The following is a 21,228-nucleotide window of genomic DNA, read 5'->3' as shown; positions in this document are numbered from 1 at the left end:
GAATGTGACAACATAGATGGACCTTGAGAAGATTATGCGAAGTGAAATATTCAAGTTACGGAAAGACCAATAACATATAATTCCACTTTATGAGATATCTAAAGCAGCCAACTCTTAGAAAGTAGAATGGTGGTTGCCAGGGGTCAGGGATCACTGTTCGGTGGGTTATGGAGGTTCAGTGGTTTAATATGAAAAAGCTCCAGAGATAAAGTGCTGTATAGTGTAATGTATGTGTTGGCAACAACACTTTACTTCAGGGTTTGTGAAGGCATTCTTGCTGTGGCACAGTGGTTAAGGATCCAGCGTTATCTCTGCAGCGGCTCAGGTCACTGCTGAGGTGTGGGTTTGGCCTCCGGCTCAGCATAGTGGGTTAAAGATCTGATGTTGCCTCTGCTGAGGTGTAGGTTGCAGCTGCCACTCAGATTCAATCCCTGGGCCCAGAATTTCCACATGCTTCAGGTGCGGTGCCCCCCAAAAATGTTTGTGAAGAAGATAGATTTCATTTTACATGTTTCTTCACCATAAGAAAAGCAAACATTATGAACACATGAAACTTCTTTTTTTACAGAGATGATAAATTGGGACAGCCACAAAAGCTCTGTGTCTTGTGTCTTTTTGGATCAGTCCCAAACACAGGCTCCATCAAGTGTTGCCCAAATACAGGCTCCATCAAGGGTTGCACCTGTCGGGTTTTTAGGTGACTGAGCAGAAACACTCAAGGTAATTACATGCTGATTGCTCCCTCCCACCGTACATACTCTGAGGGCATCCAGTCTGCTCACGTTTTTCAAAACTTATTTTTGGGGCATTTTTGGGAATATTCAGCCATGATACTCCCTTGTGATCATTTACGACTATACAATTGTACATTTATGTTCATCAGTGAAATTAGCCGGTAATTTTCTTTTTTTGTGGTATCTTTGTATGGTTTTGGTATCAGAGTGATGGTGGCCTCATAGAATGAATTTGGGAGTGTTCGTTCCTCTGCAAGTTTTTGGAATAGTTTCAGAAGAAGAGGTGTTAGCTCTTCGCTAAATGTTTGATAGATTTCGCCTGTGAAGCCATCTGGTCCTGGACTTTTGTTTGTTGGAAGTTTTTAAATCATAGTTTCAATTTCAGTTCTTGTGATTTGTCCATTCATCTTTTCTATTTCATCTTGGTTTAGTCTTGAAAGATTGTACTTTTCTAAGAATTTGTCCATTTCTTCTAGGTTTTCTGTTTTATTGACATATAGTTGCATGTATTAGTCTCTGATGATCCTTTGTATTTCTGTGATGTCCGTTGTAACTTCTCCTTTTTCACTTCTAATTTTATTGATTTGAGTCCTCTCTCTTTTTTTTTTTTGATAAGTCTGGCTAAGGATTTATCAATTTTGTTGATCTTTTCAAAGAACCAGCTTTTAGTTTGATTGATCTTTTCTATGGTTTTCTTCATTTATATTTCATTGATTTCTGCTCTGATCTTTTTGATTTCTTTCCTTCTGCTAACTTTAGGTCTTTTCTCTCATTAGCTGCTTTTGATGAAGTAAAGATAAAGTTAGGTTGTTTATTTGAGCTTTTTCTTATTTCCTGAGGTGGGTTGTATTGCTATAAACTTCCCTCTTAGAAATGCTTTTGCTGCATCCCATAGGTTTTGGAGTGTGGTATCTTTGTTGTCATTTGCTTCTAGGTATTTTTAAATTTCCTCTTTGATTTTTTTCAGTGGTCCATTGGTTGTTTAGTAGCATGTTGTTTAGTCTCCACGAGTTTGTGTTTTTTTGCAGTTTTTTACTTGTTGTCGACTTCCAGTCGTATAGCCTTGTGGTTCGAAAAGATGCGTGATATGATTTAAGTTTTCGTAGAGTTAGTGAGGCTTAATTTGTATCCCAGAATGTGGTCAGGCTTAGAGAATGTTCCGTGTGCGCTTGAGGGGAGTGTGTATTCTGCTGCTTTTGGATACGACTATGCAATTGTGGAGCATGCTCAAGTGACCGTTTTGTTGTAATGGTGTCTCTGACCTAGAGTGTTGTTTTTTTTTTTTTTTTTTTTTTTTTTGGTTTTTGTTATTTTAGGGCAACACCCGCGGCATATGGAGGTTCCCAGGCCAGAGGTCCAATCAGAGCTACAGCTGCTGGCCAACGCCAGATCTGAGCCGCATCTTCGACCTACACCACAGCTCATGGCAACTCCACATCCTTAACTCATTGAACGAGGCTGGGGATCAAACCCACAACCTCATGGTTCCTAGTTGGATTTGTTTCTGCTGCGTCACAACGGGAACTCCCTGGAGTGGTTTTTCTAAATGTATGGTTAGAAAACTAAAAAGTGTAAATGTGTTAGTCATTCTGAAATCTGAACGCTGTGGTGGAAATGTCCCCTGCCATGAGCCTCCTGTGACTGCTGGTCCTGAGGGAGAGGGTCGTGGGAGGTTGTGGCAGCACGTGCTGACTGATTACCTCTCTCCTTAGGCTTGATGTCTGTGTGATTTTATCCCCTGATGTGACACAGTCCTATAGAACAAATTACAGTCTGCTCTGACTGAGATGGAAGAATTTCTGAGACGTCAACTGACATTTGCTTAGAAAATCCATGTTTTAGGGCTTTCATATATCATATTTTCTGACGGACATGCCATAAACTAGTGTTTGTATTTGTGATGCAAATGCTTTTTCTTTTCCTCCTTGGGGATCTGTTGGCATAGCATGTACTTCAGTCTGGCAGATATGGTTAGCTTGGGGATGTTAATGAATAAATTATAGTGCATGCATTTCTGCTCTAATACAGAATTTGCATTCCAGAAAAATCTAATATTCCGTTACTTGGGCTCAGAGCATGGCATGTTGGGAAATGCAACTTCTGCTTTTGCATCATTCACCTCTTGACCTAGGGGACAAGCTCAGTGATGCAGTAGGAGCATGTACTGTGGCAGAGCAGTCCTCGTCTTGAATACAGATTCATGGGAGGCTAATGCAAGGCACCAAGCCAGAAATGACTGTTAGATTGATTCTGTGTGTACAGATCCAGAGGTTTATATTGGTCTAAAAATATAATGCAGGAAGTTCCCATCATGGCTCAGAGGTTACAAACACAACTAGTATCCATTAGGATGCGGGTTCGATCTCTGACCTTGCTCAGTGGGTTAAGGATCCAGCATTGCCATGAGCTGTGGTGTAGGTTGCAGATGCTGCTCGGATCCCGCATTGCTGTGGCTGTGGTGTAAGCTGGCGGCTACAGCTCTGATCCGACCCCTAGCCTGGGAACTTCTGTATGCTGTGGGTATGGCTCTAAAAAGGCCAAACAAACAAACAAACAAAAAGATAATGCATTGCCTCTTTCTTAAGAGATTATAGTGCATAAGCTGTCTTCAGGTTGATAAAAATCTATTCACAAAAGTCCTCAGATCTATTAGGCTGTTACAATCCTAATGAACCCTGGCAAGAATTAAAATGTTACATTATAGGTGAGCATTTGGGCCCTTAAAAAGTGAAGTATTCTGTTGAATAATATTTAAAATTGAAGTTCTGGAGTTCCCGTCGTGGCGTAGCGGTTAACGAATCCGACTAGGAACCATGAGGTTGCGGGTTCGGTCCCAGCCCTTGCTCAGTGGGTTAACGATCCAGCATTGCCGTGAGCTGTGGTGTAGGTTGCAGACGCAGCTCGGATCCCGTGTTGCTGTGGCTCTGGCGTAGGCTGGTGGCTACAGCTCCGACTCAACCCCTAGCCTGGGAACCTCCATATGCCGTGGGAGCAGCCCAAGAAATAGCAAAAAGCCAAAAAAAATAAAATAAAATAAAATTGAAGTTCTTATTCAGCAGCTGAATAGGAATTCAGTTCTTATTGAATTCAACTTATTCAACTAGGTAAGATGAATAATTTTACTCAACTCTTTGAAGCAGTACTAGCATATATTCACTGTGAAGCTGGTACTTGGTTTATGTGATTAACCCCAGTAAAGTATGATGATTTATGTCATTGTGTTAGGGAGGGCTCTCCATAGTAACAGAACCAATAAGATGTGTGTGTGTGTGTGTGTGTATTAATTTTAGGGAATTGGCTTGCATGATTGTGGAGGCTGCAAGTCTGTAATGTGCAGGGTGGGCTGGCAGGCTGGAGACCCAGACAAGAGTTGATATAGCAGTTCAAGTCCAAAGGCAGCGGGCTGGCAGAATTCCTTCTTCCTTGGGGGGTGGTTCATTTTCATTTAAATATCTTCAAACTCAATGGATGAGGCCTGCCCACATTATGGATGGTAATCTGATTTACTCAGGAGTCTAGCTGATTGAAATGTTAACCTCATGTACAAAAGAGCTTCATGGCACAGACATGTATGATCAAATATTTCAGCACTGTGGCCTAGCCACGTTGACATATAAAATTAACCATTGCAGCTGCTAAAAATATATTTCAGATACTCTAGTTTTGAGATTCCTGATGGTATGGGAATCAGTTTTGGAGAGATCAGAGAGCGTCTTTGATTGCTTCCGTCTTATCAAATATGCTCTAGAAAATTTTCACGTATTTATTTGAATCTGGAAAAATCCCTATGCATATGTTATATTACCCTTGTACCCCTTCCAAGGGCCTAAACATTTCAAAACCACATAACCAAATTTCTGGGACAGCTTTAAAGTTATTAACATTTTTCTATCTGCCAAGAAGAACAGGTTTACTCTCCCTGTGTTCAGGCTCTGAGATGCCCCCCTGGGAGAAGAGGGCTTATTCACCCTGGTGTCTACCCCTCTGTTCTCACGCTCCAGTCTTCATCAAAATAGCTGTAGCTCCATGCTCAGCCCCTTGAAGAGATATCTTGGGTTTAAGCAGCTTCAGCCACCCGGCAAGTCATGCCAGCACTTCTCATTGCTGCACTTCCCCAGCAGTCTGAATGCTGGCCTCCCCCCGCCCCCTTTCTTCCTTTCCCTCCTCCCTCTCTCTCCCTTCCTCCCCTCTGCAAATGCTCTGCAAATGCTGTCACTATGCTAGGAAGTCCAAAGGTGAAATTTTAATGAGAAACAGTACACAAACTCCCTAGAGGAGGAGCAGGTTCTTACTTGACTGTCCCCAGCCACTAGTTTTTGTCCCTGAGTTGGTAGCTGCTAACAAGGATGCAGTCCGAGGTACAGGGGTGTCCAGACTGATCCACCAGATACTGGTCCTAAAACTCAGCCATAATAAAGCCACACGTTCCACACTCATATTCCTGGGACCAGGCATTACAGCTCCTAGGAGCTTGGCAGACACTGGTTGTAAATTGCATTTTTTCTCGGGCTATGTAGCTGGAGGCTTCAGACCAGCAGTACTGGCCATACCTGGGAGCTTTTCTAGGCATTCTGACTCTAGGCCCCACCACAGACCCACTGAAGCATCTGTATTTTAACGGATCCCTGGAAGATTTGTGCATGTCTTAAACTCTGCTGAGGAAATGAGAAGTGAGGGTGTGGGGTGTGGCCACTTTTGGTGAGGATTTGCTTTTAAAAAGGTAGAAAAGGAGTTGGGATTGGTGGCATCTCTGCAGTGCCAGGACACAGGTTCGATCCCAGGCCTGGCATAGTGGGTTAATGGATCTGGCATTGCAGCTCTGGCTCAGATCTAGTCCCTGGCCCCCTAGCCTGGGAACTCCATATGCTGTGGGATGCCCTCCCCAACAAAAAAGGTAGAAAAGCCCCAGAAAAAAAATCTGGAACTGAGGTAGAAAAGATAAATATCACGTGCTTCAAATTTTGCCTGGGGTTGCCTCTGGTGACTTTGAAATCTGAGTTGTGGAGTGTTCCTGATTGAATTCACCAGGAAGGTAAGACATTTATCTTCCGTCAAGTATACTGTGTAGTATTTTCTGAATGTGTTCTTCAGAGACACATGCAGAAAAAGGCACAGAGCTTGATGAGCCGTTTGCTGAATCTTCACAGATGGAATGCTTGCATTTTCAGCATCCAGATCAAGACACTGCATATTACTTAGGAGCCCCTGTTCTACCGTCCAGTCACTCCAGCCCCTCCCGGACCCCCAGTCACGATGTTGTGCCTGTTCTTTTCTCTACTACATGGGTTTGGCTTCTTGCACTCAACGTTATGATTGTGAACTTGCAGTTGTAGATCTGTCATTTTCATTGCTGTAGAGTGATCACTGTGTGAAGCTATCACAATTTATTCATCCATTTTTCTCTTTGTGGCCACTTGGGTCATTTCTGCTGTGTGGCCCTCACATAGCCTGCTGCGATGGGCACTCTGGCACATGCCTCTTGGTAATAAGCATAAGGACTCACCTGGGGCCTTGCTTTCAACCACTTTTGCAGAATGACTTCAGCTCTCCTTGCTAACTCAGGGTCATCATTATGAAGCCGAGTGTCATCCTGGGCTGTGGTGTAATGATATTCCCAGGATTTGTGGGGATGGTAGTTCAGCTTGGCTTTCTGGGTTCCTGTGTGCACGTTCTGTTCCTGCTGTCAGGCTGCCAGGTTACGATTCACTCTTGTCAGTTCCTCCTTCCTTCCTGGGTACCTTTGTTTGCTAAACTCACAAGGCAAAATGATCAGATATACTAGAATTGTGTCTTAAAACTCTCTTTCGAATGCAGGCTTTTCCTGTGCCAAGGAGGGATGTTTCACAGGCTACTGTTCATTCCTTCTGACTTTCAGTCTTCTTTTGGATATTTTGAGGGGCCAGATACATGAGTTTCAGATGGCTAGAATGCTTCTGTCATTTTGAAATTATTATTCCTTGCAGTTTTATTCTGTTTATTATTTTTTGTGTATTTTAACTCCTTTCCCCCTTTTGTTCATTTTGAAATTTCCCTGAAGTAGACACGGGAGTTCTAAATTATCTTTATAGAAATTACATCATTTAGAAATATAAGCACAAAACTTGGATTTATATCATTATGAATACACGAGAAGTAGGTGTCTAGCCAAGAGTGGGATGGTCTTAGGCTGAGATGAAGCCATAGGAGTCTGGCAAGATATGGGCTTGCATTTGCGTGCTGGGTGCTCAGCCCAGTGGTTGGTCATGGACATTTTTTTTTTTCATTGTTTAAAGTTTCATGAAGTATAGTTGATTTACAATGCTGCGCCGTTTTCTGCTGTACAGCAAAGTGCCCAGTCATTTATCATATATACACATTCTTTTGATTATATTATCTTCTTTTTTTTAAAATTTTCTAATTTAATAAGTGTACAACAAGGCGTTTTTTATTTTACAAACTCTGGTTAATATCACAACTTTCTTTTTTCTTTTTTTTAATTTTCCCACTGTACAGCAAGGGGGTCAGGTTATCCTTACATGTATACATTGCAATTACAGTTTTTTCCCCACCCTTTCTTCTGTTGCAACATGAGTATCTAGACATAGTTCTCAATGCTATTCAGCAGGATCTCCTTGTAAATCTATTCTAGGTTGTGTCTGATAAGCCCAAGCTCCCGATCCCTCCCACTCCCTCCCCCTCCCATCAGGTAACCACAAGTCTCTTCTCCAAGTCCATGGTTTTCTTTTCTGAGGAGATGTTCATTTGTGCTGGATATTAGATTCCAGTTATAAGTGATATCATATGATATTTGTCTTTGTCTTTCTGGCTCATTTCACTCACTATGAGGTTCTCTAGTTCCATCCATGTTGCTGCAAATGGCATGATGTCATCCTTTTTTATGGCTGAGTAGTATTCCATTGTGTATATATACCACCTCTTCCAAATCCAATCATCTGTCAATGGACATTTGGATTGTTTCCACATCCTGGCTATTGTGAATAGTGCTGCAATGAACATGCGGGTGCATGTGTCTCTTTTAAGTAGAGCTTTGTCCGGATAGATGCCCAAGAGTGGGATTGCAGGGTCATATGGAAGTTCTATGTATAGATTTCTAAGGTATCTCCAAACTGTTCTCCATAGTGGCTGTACCAGTTTACATTCCCACCAGCAGTGCAGGAGGGTTCCCTTTTCTCCACAGCCCCTCCAGCACTTGTTATTTGTGGATTTATTAATGATGGCCATTCTGACTGGTGTGAGGTGGTATCTCATGGTAGTTTTGATTTTCATTTCTCTTATAATCAGTGATGTTGAGCATTTTTTCCTGTGTTTGTTGGCCATCTGTATATCTTCTTTGGAGAAATGTCTATTCAGGTCTTTTGCCCATTGTTCCATTGATTGATTGGTTTTTTTGCTGTTGAGTTGTATAAGTTGCTTACATATTCTATAGATGAAGCCCTTGTCAGTTGCATCATTTGAAACTATTTTCTCCCATTCTGTAAGTTGTCTTTTTGTTTTCTTTTGGGTTTCCTTTGCTGTGCAAAAGCTTTTCAGTTTGATGAGGTCCCATGGGTTTATTTTTGCTCAAATTTCTATTGCTTTGGGAGACTGACCTGAGAAAATATTCATGATGTTGATGTCAGAGAGTGTTTTGCCTATGTTTTCTTCTAGGAGTTTGATGGTGTCCTGTCGTGTATTTAAGTCTTTCAGCCATTTGGAGTTTATTTTTGTGCATGGTGTGAGGGTGTGTTCTAGTTTCATTGCTTTGCATGCAGCTGTCCAGGTTTCCCAGCAATGCTTGCTGAATAGACTTTCCTTTTCCCATTTGATGTTCTTGCCTCCCTTGTCAAAGATTAGTTGACCATAGGTGTCAGGGTTTATTTCCGGATTCTCTATTCTGTTCCATTGGTCTGTCTGTCTGTTTTGATACCAGTACCCCACTGTTTTGATGACTGTGGCTTTGTAGTATTTCTTGAAGTCTGGGAGAGTTATGCCTCCTGCTTGGTTTTTGTTTCTCAGGATTGCTTTGGCGATTCTGGGTCTTTTGTGGTTCCATATAAATGTTTGGATTGTTTGTTCTAGTTCTGTGAGAAATGTCATGGGTAATTGGATAGGGATTGCATTGAATCTGTAGATTGCTTTGGGTAGTATGGCCATTTTTACAATATTGATTTTCCCAATCCAGGAACATGGAATATCTTTCCATTTCTTTACATCTTCTTTGATTTCTTTGATTAAAGTTTTATAGTTCTCGGCATATAGGTCCTTTGCCTCCTTGGTCAGGTGTATTCCGAGGTATTTGATTTTGTGAGGTGCAATTTTAAAAGGTATCGTATTTTTGTATTCCTTTTCTAATGTTTCATTGCTGGTATACAGAAATGCAACTGACTTCTGAATGTTAATCTTATATCCTGCCACTTTGCTGAATTTATTAATCAGTTCAAGGAGTTTTGGGGTTGAGTCCTTAGGGTTTTCTATGTATAGTATCATGTCATCTGCGTACAGTGACAGTTTGATCTCTTCTCTTCCTATATGGATGCCTTTGATTTCTTTTGTTTGTCTAATTGCTGTGGCTAGGACTTCCAAAACTATGTTGAAGAGCAGTGGTGAGCGTGGGCATCCCTGTCTTGTTCCAGATTTGAGTGAGAAGGCTTTCAGGTTTTCCCCATTGAGGATTATATTTGCTGTGGGTTTATCATAAATGGCTTTGATTATATTCAGGAATGTTCCCTCTATACCCACTTTGGCGAGGGTCTTGATCATGAATGGATGTTGGACTTTGTCAAATGCTTTTTCTGCATCTATTGAGGTGATCATATGATTTTTGACTTTTTTTTTTGTTAATGTGGTGTATGATGCTGATTGATTTGCGTATGTTGAACCATCCTTGTGAACCTGGGATGAACCCAACCTGGTCATGGTGTATAATTTTTTTGGTATGTTGTTCGATTCGGTTGGCTAAGATTTTGTTGAGAATTTTTGCATGTATATTCATCAGTGATATTGGTCCATAGTTTTCTTTTTTGGTGGTATCTCTGCCTGGTTTTGGAATGAGGGTGATGGTGGCGTCATAGAATGTCTTTGGGAGTATTCCTTCTTCTTCAACCTTTTGAAAGAGTTTAAGGAGGATGGGCACCAATTCCTCTTTATATGTTTGGTAACATTCACCTGTGAAGCCATCTGGTCCAGGGCTTTTATTTGTAGGGAGTGATTTTATGACCTCTTCAATTTCATTTCTAGTGATCGGTCTGTTCAGTTGGTCTGTTTCTGCTTGATTCAGTTTTGGCAGGCTGTAAGATTCTAGAAAATTGCCCATTTCTTCCAGATTGTCAAACTTGTTGCCATACAAGTTGTTCATAGTATTCTCTTATCGTTTTTTTGTAATTCTGCTGTATCCGTTGTGATTTCTCCTTTTTCATTTATAATTTTGGTTATTTGGGTTCTTTCTCTCCTCTTTTTAGTGAGTCTGGCTAGGGGTTTGTCAATTTTGTTCACCTTTTCAAAGAACCAGCTCTTGGTTTTATTAATTTTCTCTATTGCTTTTTGAGTCTCTATTTTATTGATTTCTTCTTTGATCTTTAGAATTTCCTTCCTTCTGCTGACTTTAGGACTTTTTTGTTCTTCTTTTTCTAATTCGTTTAGGTGGAGGGTTAAGTTGTCAATTTGGGATCTTTCTTCTTTTTTGAGAAAGGCCTGTATTGCTATAAATTTCCCTCTGAGCACTGCTTTCGCAGCATCCCATAGATTTTGAGAGGTTGTGTCTTCATTATCATTTGTTTCAAGGTAGTTTTTAATTTCCTTCTTGATTTCCTCATTGACCCATTGGTTTTTTAGTAGCATGTTGTTTAGTCTCCATGTAGTAGGTTTTTTCTCTTTCCTTTTCCCATGGTTGATTTCTAATTTCATGGCATTGTGGTCAGAGAAGATACTTGAGATAATTTCTATGCTCCTAAATTTATTGAGGTTAGCTTTGTGTCCCAATATGTGGTCGATTCTTGAGAATGTTCCATGAGCATTTGAGAAGAATGTGTATTCTGCTTTTTTTGGATGTAGTGTCCTGAAGATATCAATTAAGTCTAACTTTTCTATTGTTTCCTTTAGGATCTCTGTTGCTTTATTGGTTTTCTCTCTAGCAGATCTGTCCATTGATGTGAGGGGGGTGTTTAGGTCTCCTGCTATGATTGTGTTCTCATCAATATCTCCCTTTATGTCTGTTAATATTTGTTGTATGTATCTGGGTGCTCCTATGTTTGGGGCATATATGTTGATGAGAGTAACATCCTCTCCTTGGATGTATCCCTTAATCATTAAGTAGTGTCCTTATTTGTCTTTCTTTATGTCTTTTGTTTTAAAGTCTATTTTGTCTGATATGAGCATTGTGACTCCTGCTTTTCTGTCATGTCTATTGGCGTGAAATATTTTTCCCCAGCCTTTCACTTTCAATCTATATGTATCTTTTGTCCTAAGGTGAGTTTCTTGTAGGCAGCATATTGAAGGTTTTTGCCTTTTTATCCACTCAGCCACTCTGTGTCTTTTGATTGGGGCATTCAGTCCATTGACATTTAAGGTGATAATTGATAGATGATTATTTATTGCCATTTGAACCTTGTGTTCCAGTTGATTTTATGGTTTTCCATTCTTCCTTTCTTTTTCTTTTTCTTTTTTTTTTTTGGTTGGATGTTCTCCTGTTATTATCTGCTTGAGTGTTTTTTTTTCATTTTTTGCAAATGCAATATTTGGTTTTGGCTTGTGGTTTCCCTGTTTTTTAAGTATGCTAACCCCTTCCCATAATTGTGTGTTTTAGCCTGATGGTCCTGTAAGTTCAAACACTTCATTACTATATTAAAATTAAGAAGAGAGACATACATACAAACAAAAAGGGTTATTTACCTCCTAACATCCCTTGCCCACATTTTATGGTTTTGATGACTCTTTTTTATTTTTTTCTTTTTTCTTTTATTTTGTTTGAAGCATGTTCATGATTAAATCTGTATGCTGGCTTATTTGAGTGACTGCTCTCTGATTGTGGTTTCCTCAGTCCTAGTTCTTCCTCTTCTTCTTCTTTCATTTTTTTTCTTTTCTTTTTTCTTCCCTTTCCTTCCTTTCTTTTTGGTTTAGAGAAGCCCTTTCAATATTTCCTTTAACCTGGGTTTTGTGTTGCTGTATTCTTTAAGTTTTTGTTTGTTGGGAAAAATTTTTATTTCCCCTTCTATTTGAAATGATATTCTTGCTGGATAGAGTATTCTAGGTTGTATATTTTTTTCCTTTGAGCACGTTAAATATCTCTTGCCATTCCCTCCTGGCCTGTAGTGTTTCTGTAGAGAAATCAGCTGATATTCTTATGGGGGTTCCCTTGTAGGTAACATTCTGTTTTTCTCTTGCTGCCTTTAGGATCCTCTCTTTATCACTAACTTTTGCCATTTTTATTATGATGTGTCTTGGTGTGGATCTGTTTGGGTTCAGTTTGTTTGGGGCCCTCTGTGCTTCTTGTATCTTGAACCCAGTATCCTTTAGATTTGGGAAGTTTCCATCGATAATTTCTTCAAATATATTTTCCATTCCCTTATCTTTTTCTACTTCTTTTGGAATTCCTATTATGTGTAGATTGGCCCGTTTTATATTATCCCATAGGTCTCTTATATTGCTTTCCAGTTTTTTGATTCGGTTTTCTGTCTGTTGACTGGATTGAGTGATTTCCATTATTCTATCTTCCATATCACTGATTCGTTCTTCTGCATTATTCATTCTGGTTTTTACTGCCCCTAGTTCAGTTTGCATCTCTGCAAATGAATGTTCTAGTTTTTCTTGGCTCCTCCTTATATTTTCTAGTTCCTTTCTGAGGGTATCTGCATTACTGTTCATATCTTCTCTTAATTCCTTCAGTATTTTCACTATTTCTCTTTTGAACTCCAGGTCTGTCAGACTGCCGAGATCTGTTTCATTGTTGACTGTTTTAGGTGAGTTCTCCTGTTGGTTTGACTGGGGATGGTTTCTCAGCTTCTTCATCTTGCTTGTTGTTTTCTTTGTCCTGAGGGAGTTGTACTCTCCGTTATCGGGCAGTGTTTGCCTTGTCACTGCCGTGGAATATTTCCTGAGGGCTGGCGTTGTTGGTCAATCTTTTTTGAGGCAGTGTGGCTTTTCTGGAGTGTTGATGGGGCTAAGAGTGTTTCTTTGAAGCAAAGGAGGACTTCCTGAGGGCAGACAGGACTGGGAGGTCCACACCACGATGGTAGCAGATTTCACTTGGTCATGCAGAGCTTGCTCTGGTGTTTTTAGGCTGTGGGGTTCTTGCAGGGGGTTGGCGGTGTTGGGCAGCTGCTCTTCAGGGGTGCATCACCCCCTGGGGGCTGGAGCAGCTATCTGGGTCACTGAGAACCTAAGAGGCTCTTCCCTAGGTCAGTGCAACTCAGAAGGACAGCTGGAGAATGTAGGCGGATCTTTTCACAGTCTGGCTGAGCTTGTTGCAGCTTTTCTGGGCTGCAGGGGCTCTTCCAGGGGGCTGGTGGTGCTAAGCAGTTATTTCACGGGAGTGGTGCACCCCCTGGGGGCTTGGGCGGGTAGCAGGGCCATTGGAGACCCAAGAGGCTCCTCCCCAGGGCAGCCCAACTCAGAAAAACCATCTGAGATATTTTCCTGACTCGGCCAGGCTTGTTGCAGCTTTTCTGGGCTGTAGGGGGTCCTGCCTGGAGCTGGCAGTCCTATGCAGCTGGTCCACTAGAGCATCCCCTGGGGGCTTGGGCGGGTAGCAGGGCTGTTGGAAACCTAAGAGGCTCCTCCCCGTTGTATCCAGACTCAGAAAAACCATCCGAGAATTAGGCCGATCTATTCACAGCCTGGCTAAGCTTGTTCTAGCTTTTCTGGGCTGCAGGCCTTTTCTCGGGGGCTGGTGGTGTTTGGTGCTGCTCTGCGGAAGTGTAGCCCCTCCAAAGGGCAAGCAGGCCTGTGTAGGGACACCCCCTGAGGTGGTAGGCTTCAGGCAATTGTTGAGGCCAGCCCTCCTGGATGGCAGGCAGCCCCAGGTCCGTGAGAGCGTAGGGGGTGGCGGTGGTGGGGGGAGGGGATGCACTGGGAAGCACAGCTTTCAGCTAGCTAGCGGGCCTGTAAGCTTGCTGTGGCGTGGGGGGTATTCTATGGGGACCCACCCCTTCTTCTCTCCCCTCCCCAGCACGGGCGCAGACCAGGCTCTTCTCCCAGGTTCCCTCTGATGCAGCTTTCCACTTCCCCGCTCCTAGAGTATTGCTCCCTTCCTCTGCGACAGCTTTGTTTTCTAGTATCCCAGGCAGTCTCTGCCCCATCAAATGATTTCTAGACCTCCCAAGCAGTTTCCGCTCTGCCCCGCCCCCTAGCCCGGGGACTAATCTCTGGAGCCGAGGTCTCGGTGCCCAGCCCCCCCCCCCAGGCGTCCCCCGGCTCCCTCTCGGGGACTAACCTTCTGCAGCGAGGTCTCGGTGTCCAGCCCCCCCCCCCCCAGGTGTCCCCCGGCTCCCTCTTGGGGACTAACCTTCAGAGGCGAGGTCTCGGTGCCCAGCCCCCACCCAGGCGTCCCCTGGCTCCCTCTCGGGGACTAACCTTCAGAGGCGAGGTCTCGGTGCCCAGCCCCCACCCAGGCATCCCCCGGCCCTTTCCCGGGGACTAACCTCTGGAGCCGAGGATTCGGTGCCCAGCCCCCACCCAGGCGTCTCAATTTTTCGTGACTGTGCCCGTAGTTCAGATGGTCCGTTGGGTTCTTGATCGGCTTTTCCGTACTCCAACTTACTGCTACACTCTTCTCTGCATCTGGAGATTCCTCCGGTTCTTTTGATCTTTCCCCCGTGTAGGTGACTTTCCAGGGTGCGGGATCCCTTTCTCCTCCGCAGTTCCCTTTCGGGAGCGCCCGTCCTGCTGGGATTCACCTTCTCTCACTCTCCTCTTTTCTCCCGTTCTGCCCAATAATGTCACGAACTTCTTGCCGTTATTGGAGTTTAGGTTCCTCTGCCAGCGATTGGTTGCTGTTCTGTGCGAGTCATTTATTCTGTAGATGTGCTTTTTTTGTTGTGTTTGTGGGAAAGGGCGAGCGTGTCCCCCTACTCCTCTGCCATCTTGTCCTCTCTGATTATATTATCTTCTATTATGGTCTATCCCAAGAGATTTATTTATTTATTTATTTATTTATTTATTTATTTATTTATTTATTGGCCTTTTGGACCGTACCCGCAACATATGGAGATTCCCAAGCTAGGGGTCAAATGGGAGCTGTGGCTGTAGGCCTACACCACAGTCATTGTAACACCAGATCCGAGCCATGTTTGCAAACTATACCACAGTTCTCAGCAGCATTGGATCCTTAACCCTCTTAGTGAGGCCGGGGATTGAACCTGCACCCTCATGGATTCTAGTCAGAGTTGTTTCTACTGAGCCACAATGGGAACTCCTCATTTGTGTCATATTTTTGATTCAACATATAAGTGATATCATATGATATTTGTCTTTCTTTTTCTGACTTATTTTACTTAGTATGAGAGTCTCTAGTTCCATCCATGTTGTTCCAGATGGCATTATTTTCATTCTTTTTTACGGCTGAGTAGTATTGCATTGTCTGTTTGTACCACATCTTAATCTACTCATCTGTTGATGGACATTTAGGTTGTTCCCATGTCTTGGCTGTTGTAAATAGTGCTGCAGTGAACATAGGGGTGCATGTATCTTTTTGAATGAAAGTTTTGTCTGGATACATGCTCAGGAGTGGGATTGCTGAATCATATGGTAATTCTATTTGTAGTTTTCTGAGGAACCTCCATACTGTTTTCCATAGTGGTTGTACCAGTTTACATTCCCGCTAACAGTATAGGAGGGATCCCTTTTTTGCTGCACCCTCTTCAGCATTAGTTATTTGTTGACTTGTTAATGATGGTTATTCTGATTGATACGAGGTGGTACTTCATTGTAGTTCTGATTCGCAGTTCTCTAATAATTGGTGATGTTGAGCATTTTTTCATGTTCCTGCTGGCCATCTGTATATCTTCTTTGGAGAAATGTCTGTTCAGGTCTTCTGCCCATTTTTTGATTTTTTTTGTTGTTGTTGAGTTGTATGAGTTGTTGGTATGTTTTGGAGATTAGGCCCTTGTCAGTTGCATTGTTTGCAACTGTTTTATCCCGTTCCATAGGTTTTCTTTTCATTTTTTTTATGGTTTCCTTCCTATGCAAAAACTTGTAACTTTTGTTGATTTTTTTTGTTTTTGTTTCTATTGCCATGGGAGACTGACCTAAGAAAACATGTGTATGGTTGATGTCAGAGAATGTTTTGCCTATGTTCTCTCCTAGGAGTTTGTTGGTGTCTTGTGTTATGTTTCAGTCTGTAATACATTTTATTTTTGTGCATGGTGTGAGGGTGTGTTGTAGTTTCATTGATTTACATGTGGCTGCCCAGTTTTCCCAGCACCACTTGGTGCAGAGGCTGTCTTTTTCCCATTTTCTATTCTTGCCTCCTTTGTCAAAGATTACTTGACCTTAGGTGTCTGGGTTTATTTCTGGGCTCTCCATTCTGTTCCATTGTATGTCTGTTTTTGTGCCAGGACCGCACTGTCTTTAATACTGTAGCTTTGTAATATTGTCTGAAGTCTGGGAGAGTTAAACTCCCTGCTCCCCCGCCCCTCTCCCCGCCCTCCCCAGTTTGCTTTGCCAACTCTGGGTCTTATATGGTTCCACATAAACTTTTGGATTATCTTTTCTAGTTCTGTGAAAAATGTCATGGGTAATTTGCTAGGGATCACATTAAATCTGTAGATTGTTTTGGGTAGTACGTCCATTTTAATGGTGTTAATTCTTCCAATCCAGGAGCATGGGATATCTTCTTGTTTCTTTGAATCCTCTTTAATTTCCTTGATTAATGTTTTATAGTTCTCATCATATAAGTCTTTCACCTCCTTGGTCAGATTTATTCCTAGGTGTTTGGTATTTTTGAGTGTGACTTTAAAAGGTATTGCATTTTTTATATTCCTTTTCTAATATATCATTGTTGGTATATAGAAATGCAACCAATTTCTGAATGTTAATCTTGTATCCTGCTACTTTGCTGCATTGATCAGTTCAAGTAGTTTTTAATGGAGTCCTTAGGGTTTTCTATATATAGTATCATGTCATGTGCATATAGTGACAATTTTACCACTTCTTTTCCAATTTGGATTCTTTTTATTCATTTTGTTTGTCTGATTGTCTGTGGCTAGGCCTTCTAGTACTATGTTGAATGAAAGCGGTAAGACTGGGCATCTTTGTCTTGTTCCAGATTTTAGCAGGAAGTCTTTCGGCTTTTCTCTGTTGAGTATTATTGGCTGTGGGTTTGTCATAAATGGCTTTTATTATGTTGAGAAATGTTCCTTCTATACTCATTTTAGTAGAATTATCTTTAATGCTCTTTTAAAAATTTTATTTATTTTTTCCGCTGTACAGCATGGGGACCAAGTTACACTTACATGTATACATTTTTTTTCCTCCCTTTGTTCTGTTGTGATATAAGTATCTAGACATAGTTCTCAGTGCTCTTTTTTTTTAAGTCTTGGGGAAATGCTAGGAAAACCACACATGGAGGTAAACAGATACTACTGCTTTGTGGGTTCTCCTTGTCCAAGTAAGCAGATTATTGTAAGAACTTTATTACTACTCTGTCTTGGTAGCTCTTTCATTTAAAGAAAGCATTCAGAATTTATTTCCTTTTTTTTTTTTTTCAGTAGCTTTGAGGCCAGATGTACCACCCAGAAGGGATGTTATCCACATAGGTAAGAGAGGGCAGCTGATACCTCAGGGAACCAGAGCTGGAAACCAGGGAAGAGTAGAGGCTTGGGATAAAAAATGTAAACTGAGATAAATGTAAATACACAGCTGACTGAAATTGCTTTTTCCTTATCTGATGAACCAGTGAGTTAAGATGATGACTCAATTAAGAGAAGACCAGATTTTCTTTTCTTGGCTCTCCTGAGAAGCTGAGGTCAGATTCCTCCAGGAGATAGTGTTTGCAGATCTGAAGGTTGTTTGCTTTTACTGAGCTGTGGCCCTGGGAGCACAAAAGTGGACTAGTTTTCAGGGCACCTGATCCTGGTATAGTGCGAAAAAGTCAAATTTTATTAGGATTTTTGGCTACCTTATTTTTAAGTCACATTCCAGAAAATCACCCTTTGGTTCTTCAGAAAATCAAATGGAAAGGCAATTAAACTTTCCTGCAGGTTGCTGGGGAAGCAACGAAGTGCAAAGTTGATGAGCAGTGGAGTGTATCTCAGGAAACGTCTGCCCTGTGGAAAATACACCCCAGGCATCACTGAATGAGACTGAGAGCCTTTCAAAGGGTTTTAACTGTTGAAATGTTGAAATCGAAGATATCAACAACATTTATTTTAAAGGGAAAGTGTGTTCAAGAAAATTTTAAAATCTCTGACTATTTTGCTTTATTTAGTTTGATTTTTTTTAGTCTGTCTCTATAAAACAGTGAGGTTGGAAAATCAATATTGGTTTATCTTTGTGCTTGATGGTTAGATAACAAATCAGTGATTCTCCAGCATAGATTAAAAATTATTTTTATGATATGTTTTGTATCGTAACTAAACAAACATGTCATGTACAAATAGTTTTAAGATGGTTCAAAGATGTTATAGAAAAGAAATTCTCATTTAATTACATGGTTTTCAGAGCAAACTCTTGTAACCTTTGAGAAAGACTTTTATGAAGTCCAGAGCAGTTTATGTACAATCCCCAGAAGATTTTCTTACTGGTATCATATATACTCAAGCATGAGGTGGAGATTTATCTGTTGAAGAAAATTTGGCTATAGCTTATGTACCTAACAGTTATCCTTCCAAAACATCAATAATAATTTAGAGTTAAATGCCAATCATTCAGTAGTAGCTGTTTAATATGTATCAAACATTAATTCAAGAAATGCATTTGCCATTGAGTGAACAGAAAGAATGCACTTATATCCCAGAATATGCTAATTTTAGGAGAAAAAATGAGCTCTTTTCTGGTACTCATGATTATGTAGCATATTAAAACAAGTCATTGTGAGATTTTAATAAGACTCTAGAAGATCTTTATCTTCTCTAGAGGCTGATGGTGTGTTATCCGTGTAATGTAATATTTTAAATCCATGTTCATCTACATAAAATCATGTGGTTTAATTTGTTTTTGGAACTTTTGTAGATTTTCATTCCAGAAGTACTTCCATTGATTACTTCCATTATCCCTTCTCATCATCTCTGTGTAGGAGACTTGTGATCAACCTTAACCTAAAACAAAATGTTTTTCACCTATAGGATTTTGAAGAACCTATTTAAATCAACAAAATCTTTTTCTTTTTTTTTCCTTGAGGAAAAACACAAAGCTGAGGGAGCCCTCAGTGACCTCAGACGTCAGTATTGAAACAGAGGTGGGAGATCTCCAGGTGACAATGAAGAAACTCAAAAAGGTAGGTTTGTGGCAGCTGGAACTTGAGGGGTAACTTCAGTATCTCAGGGTCAAAATTATTAGCAACTAAAACCATATAGAATCATTGAAGCAGCAGATGGATCAGATTTCAGAATCAAATTGGACTCCTTGGTAGAAATTTCTTTTAAAGGCATGGAATTTCTTTTTTTCCGGTTCTAAGGGCAGCTTCTCTTTTGCATAGATCTAATAAATACTTCTGATCCCTTCAACAATTTCCATTAAACCTCAGTTTTCTTGCCTTGGTCTTTATCAACCAAGTGGCCATGTGTCCACTGGACTGTCTGCTTATGACAGTAGGGACACTGGCTTTCCTGGTCATATACCCCTACACCCAGCTTACTGCAGGGTACGTGTTTTCAGTGAATATTTATTAAATGAAATGAGTATATCTCTTCTCTGTGGAAAGTTCCAGAATCTATAGGATCCCTGATCAGCAAGAAGTGGGAGAGAATCTGTAGAAGTGAAAGCAAAGCTGTGATTATTTTTGGTCTTTGCTGTATTTAGTTTCCAATAATTAGGGTCCATTTCATTTAGTAGGGTGCTAGTAGATGTTTTTAACAATAGACTCTGGAACCTGGGGAAAAGGGAAAGAGGGATTTGTAGCATTTGCTCATTTCCATGGTATAAATATTCCCACCATTACCTATTTCAAGCTACCAAGTTGACATCACTGAATGCAGTGTTTGGGAAGAGATGCTTAAAATAAATAGGCTGTCACTTGCTGGTACATGTTAGCTCCAGAACAGAACTGGATTCACTTTCTGCATATGGCTTGTCTCCAAACCTAATGGAAATATCTTAGCTAAAATGAAAATGGGTACTTATAAAATAATCATCCCTGAAAATGGCATGTGGACTTGGACACATCACCTTACTTTTCCGGTGGTTCCTATGATAACATTTAATGCTCCTTCCAGTGTTTATACTGAATGAGATTAGGTGACAACTGCATTTTGTGGGTTATTGCAATTTAAACCTGGAATTATTAAGAGTTTTCCTCAATATACTTCTTGGAAAGTTGTTGTCAATGTCAACCTTATATCTGATTTTTCAGAGGCCACTAGACCATACGTACTATGTTTGTATTACAGAATTTCCAATGGATCAATCCTTTGCTTTATGCTAGATTCACAGATGTTCCTAGTCAGTCTTATTTTTATGTCATCCCAAATCTTTAGACTAAGAGAATGTTTGCAAGAGGAGACATGGTTTCTTGCCTGAATACAGTGTATGGTGAAGACCAAAAAGCACTGAAGAGTAAGAGTCAGGAGTGATGAGGCCAGAGTCCTTATCGAGACCATGCCAATTTCTGCCTGTAACACCTGGGACAATTGACTTCATTGTTCTAATCATTAGCTTCTCATCTGTAAAAGGAGAATAATAATAAAAGGTCCTGTCTAACCATGATCACTGAAATTTTATCGACTTTGTCATTTATTAAGGTCTTTTTCATAATTAAAAAAACTGAGTTCTCAAACTTTGAGGAAAGTGCCAATTCCCCACTTGTACAGATGAGAACACTTAGTTCGAGGTTTAGTAACTTGTTCAAGGTCACTCAGTTAATAAGCAGTGGGTTGTCCTTCTGTCCTGACCCAGGTAGTCTTTCTCATGTACACCTTCCTGCCTTCTCAATAGGGTTGTTCTGGGAGAGAGTAAGAGATGGTTTATGTGAGGGCACATTAAAAACTATAAAGGACTATTCAGAAGTTTACAAATTTATTATAACTATCTTTACCAAGTGCTGTTGGTTCTGAGAAACTCAGTCCCCCCCCCGCCCCCAGTTTTCCTTCTCTGGAATTGTCATGATCTTACAACTAATGGCTCTCTCTATAGTCAGCCACATGAAAGCCTGCCATGTGGATACCATCTGGCAAGATGAGGGCCATCTATTGTCAGAGAACTAAGATTTGATAAAATGTGACATATGTTTTGATCAGAGCATGAATATTCCATTACTGACATGTACAAATCTCCACATTTCCCAGGGTATGTAAACTGTACATGGGAAAGACATTTTCATTGTCCATGCTAGGGATGCTTCTGAGCTAGTAAGCAAAGCTCATGTGTG

The 21,228-nt window shown here is 41.0% G+C and overlaps 1 protein-coding gene across 8 annotated transcripts in view; it reads left to right on the top strand.

The window, feature by feature from the left end:
* Positions 1-21,228, top strand: part of LOC110255297 (ras and EF-hand domain-containing protein-like) — a 71,361-nt gene that overhangs the window by 9,503 nt on the left and 40,630 nt on the right. For 3 of the 8 annotated variants that reach the window (XR_002336583.1, XM_021065402.1, XM_021065396.1), the window contains exons 2-3: positions 17,414-17,461; positions 19,044-19,140. Coding sequence is in view for 7 of the 8 variants with exons in the window: in XM_021065402.1 (XP_020921061.1) it covers positions 17,414-17,461; positions 19,044-19,140 (145 nt within the window). In the remaining variant the exon portion in view is untranslated. Of the gene's footprint in view, positions 1-17,413; positions 17,462-19,043; positions 19,141-20,338; positions 20,566-21,228 lie in introns of those variants that run through there. The other 5 variants (XM_021065409.1, XM_021065406.1, XM_021065394.1 and 2 more) reach the window with 4 other exon arrangements.

Source organism: Sus scrofa, chromosome 1 (genome assembly GCF_000003025.6).
Source record: "Sus scrofa isolate TJ Tabasco breed Duroc chromosome 1, Sscrofa11.1, whole genome shotgun sequence".
In the NCBI taxonomy this organism is placed as follows: Eukaryota; Metazoa; Chordata; class Mammalia; order Artiodactyla; family Suidae; genus Sus; species Sus scrofa.
Note: the sequence above shows the minus strand (reverse complement) of the source record. Positions and strands in the feature narration are given on the sequence as shown.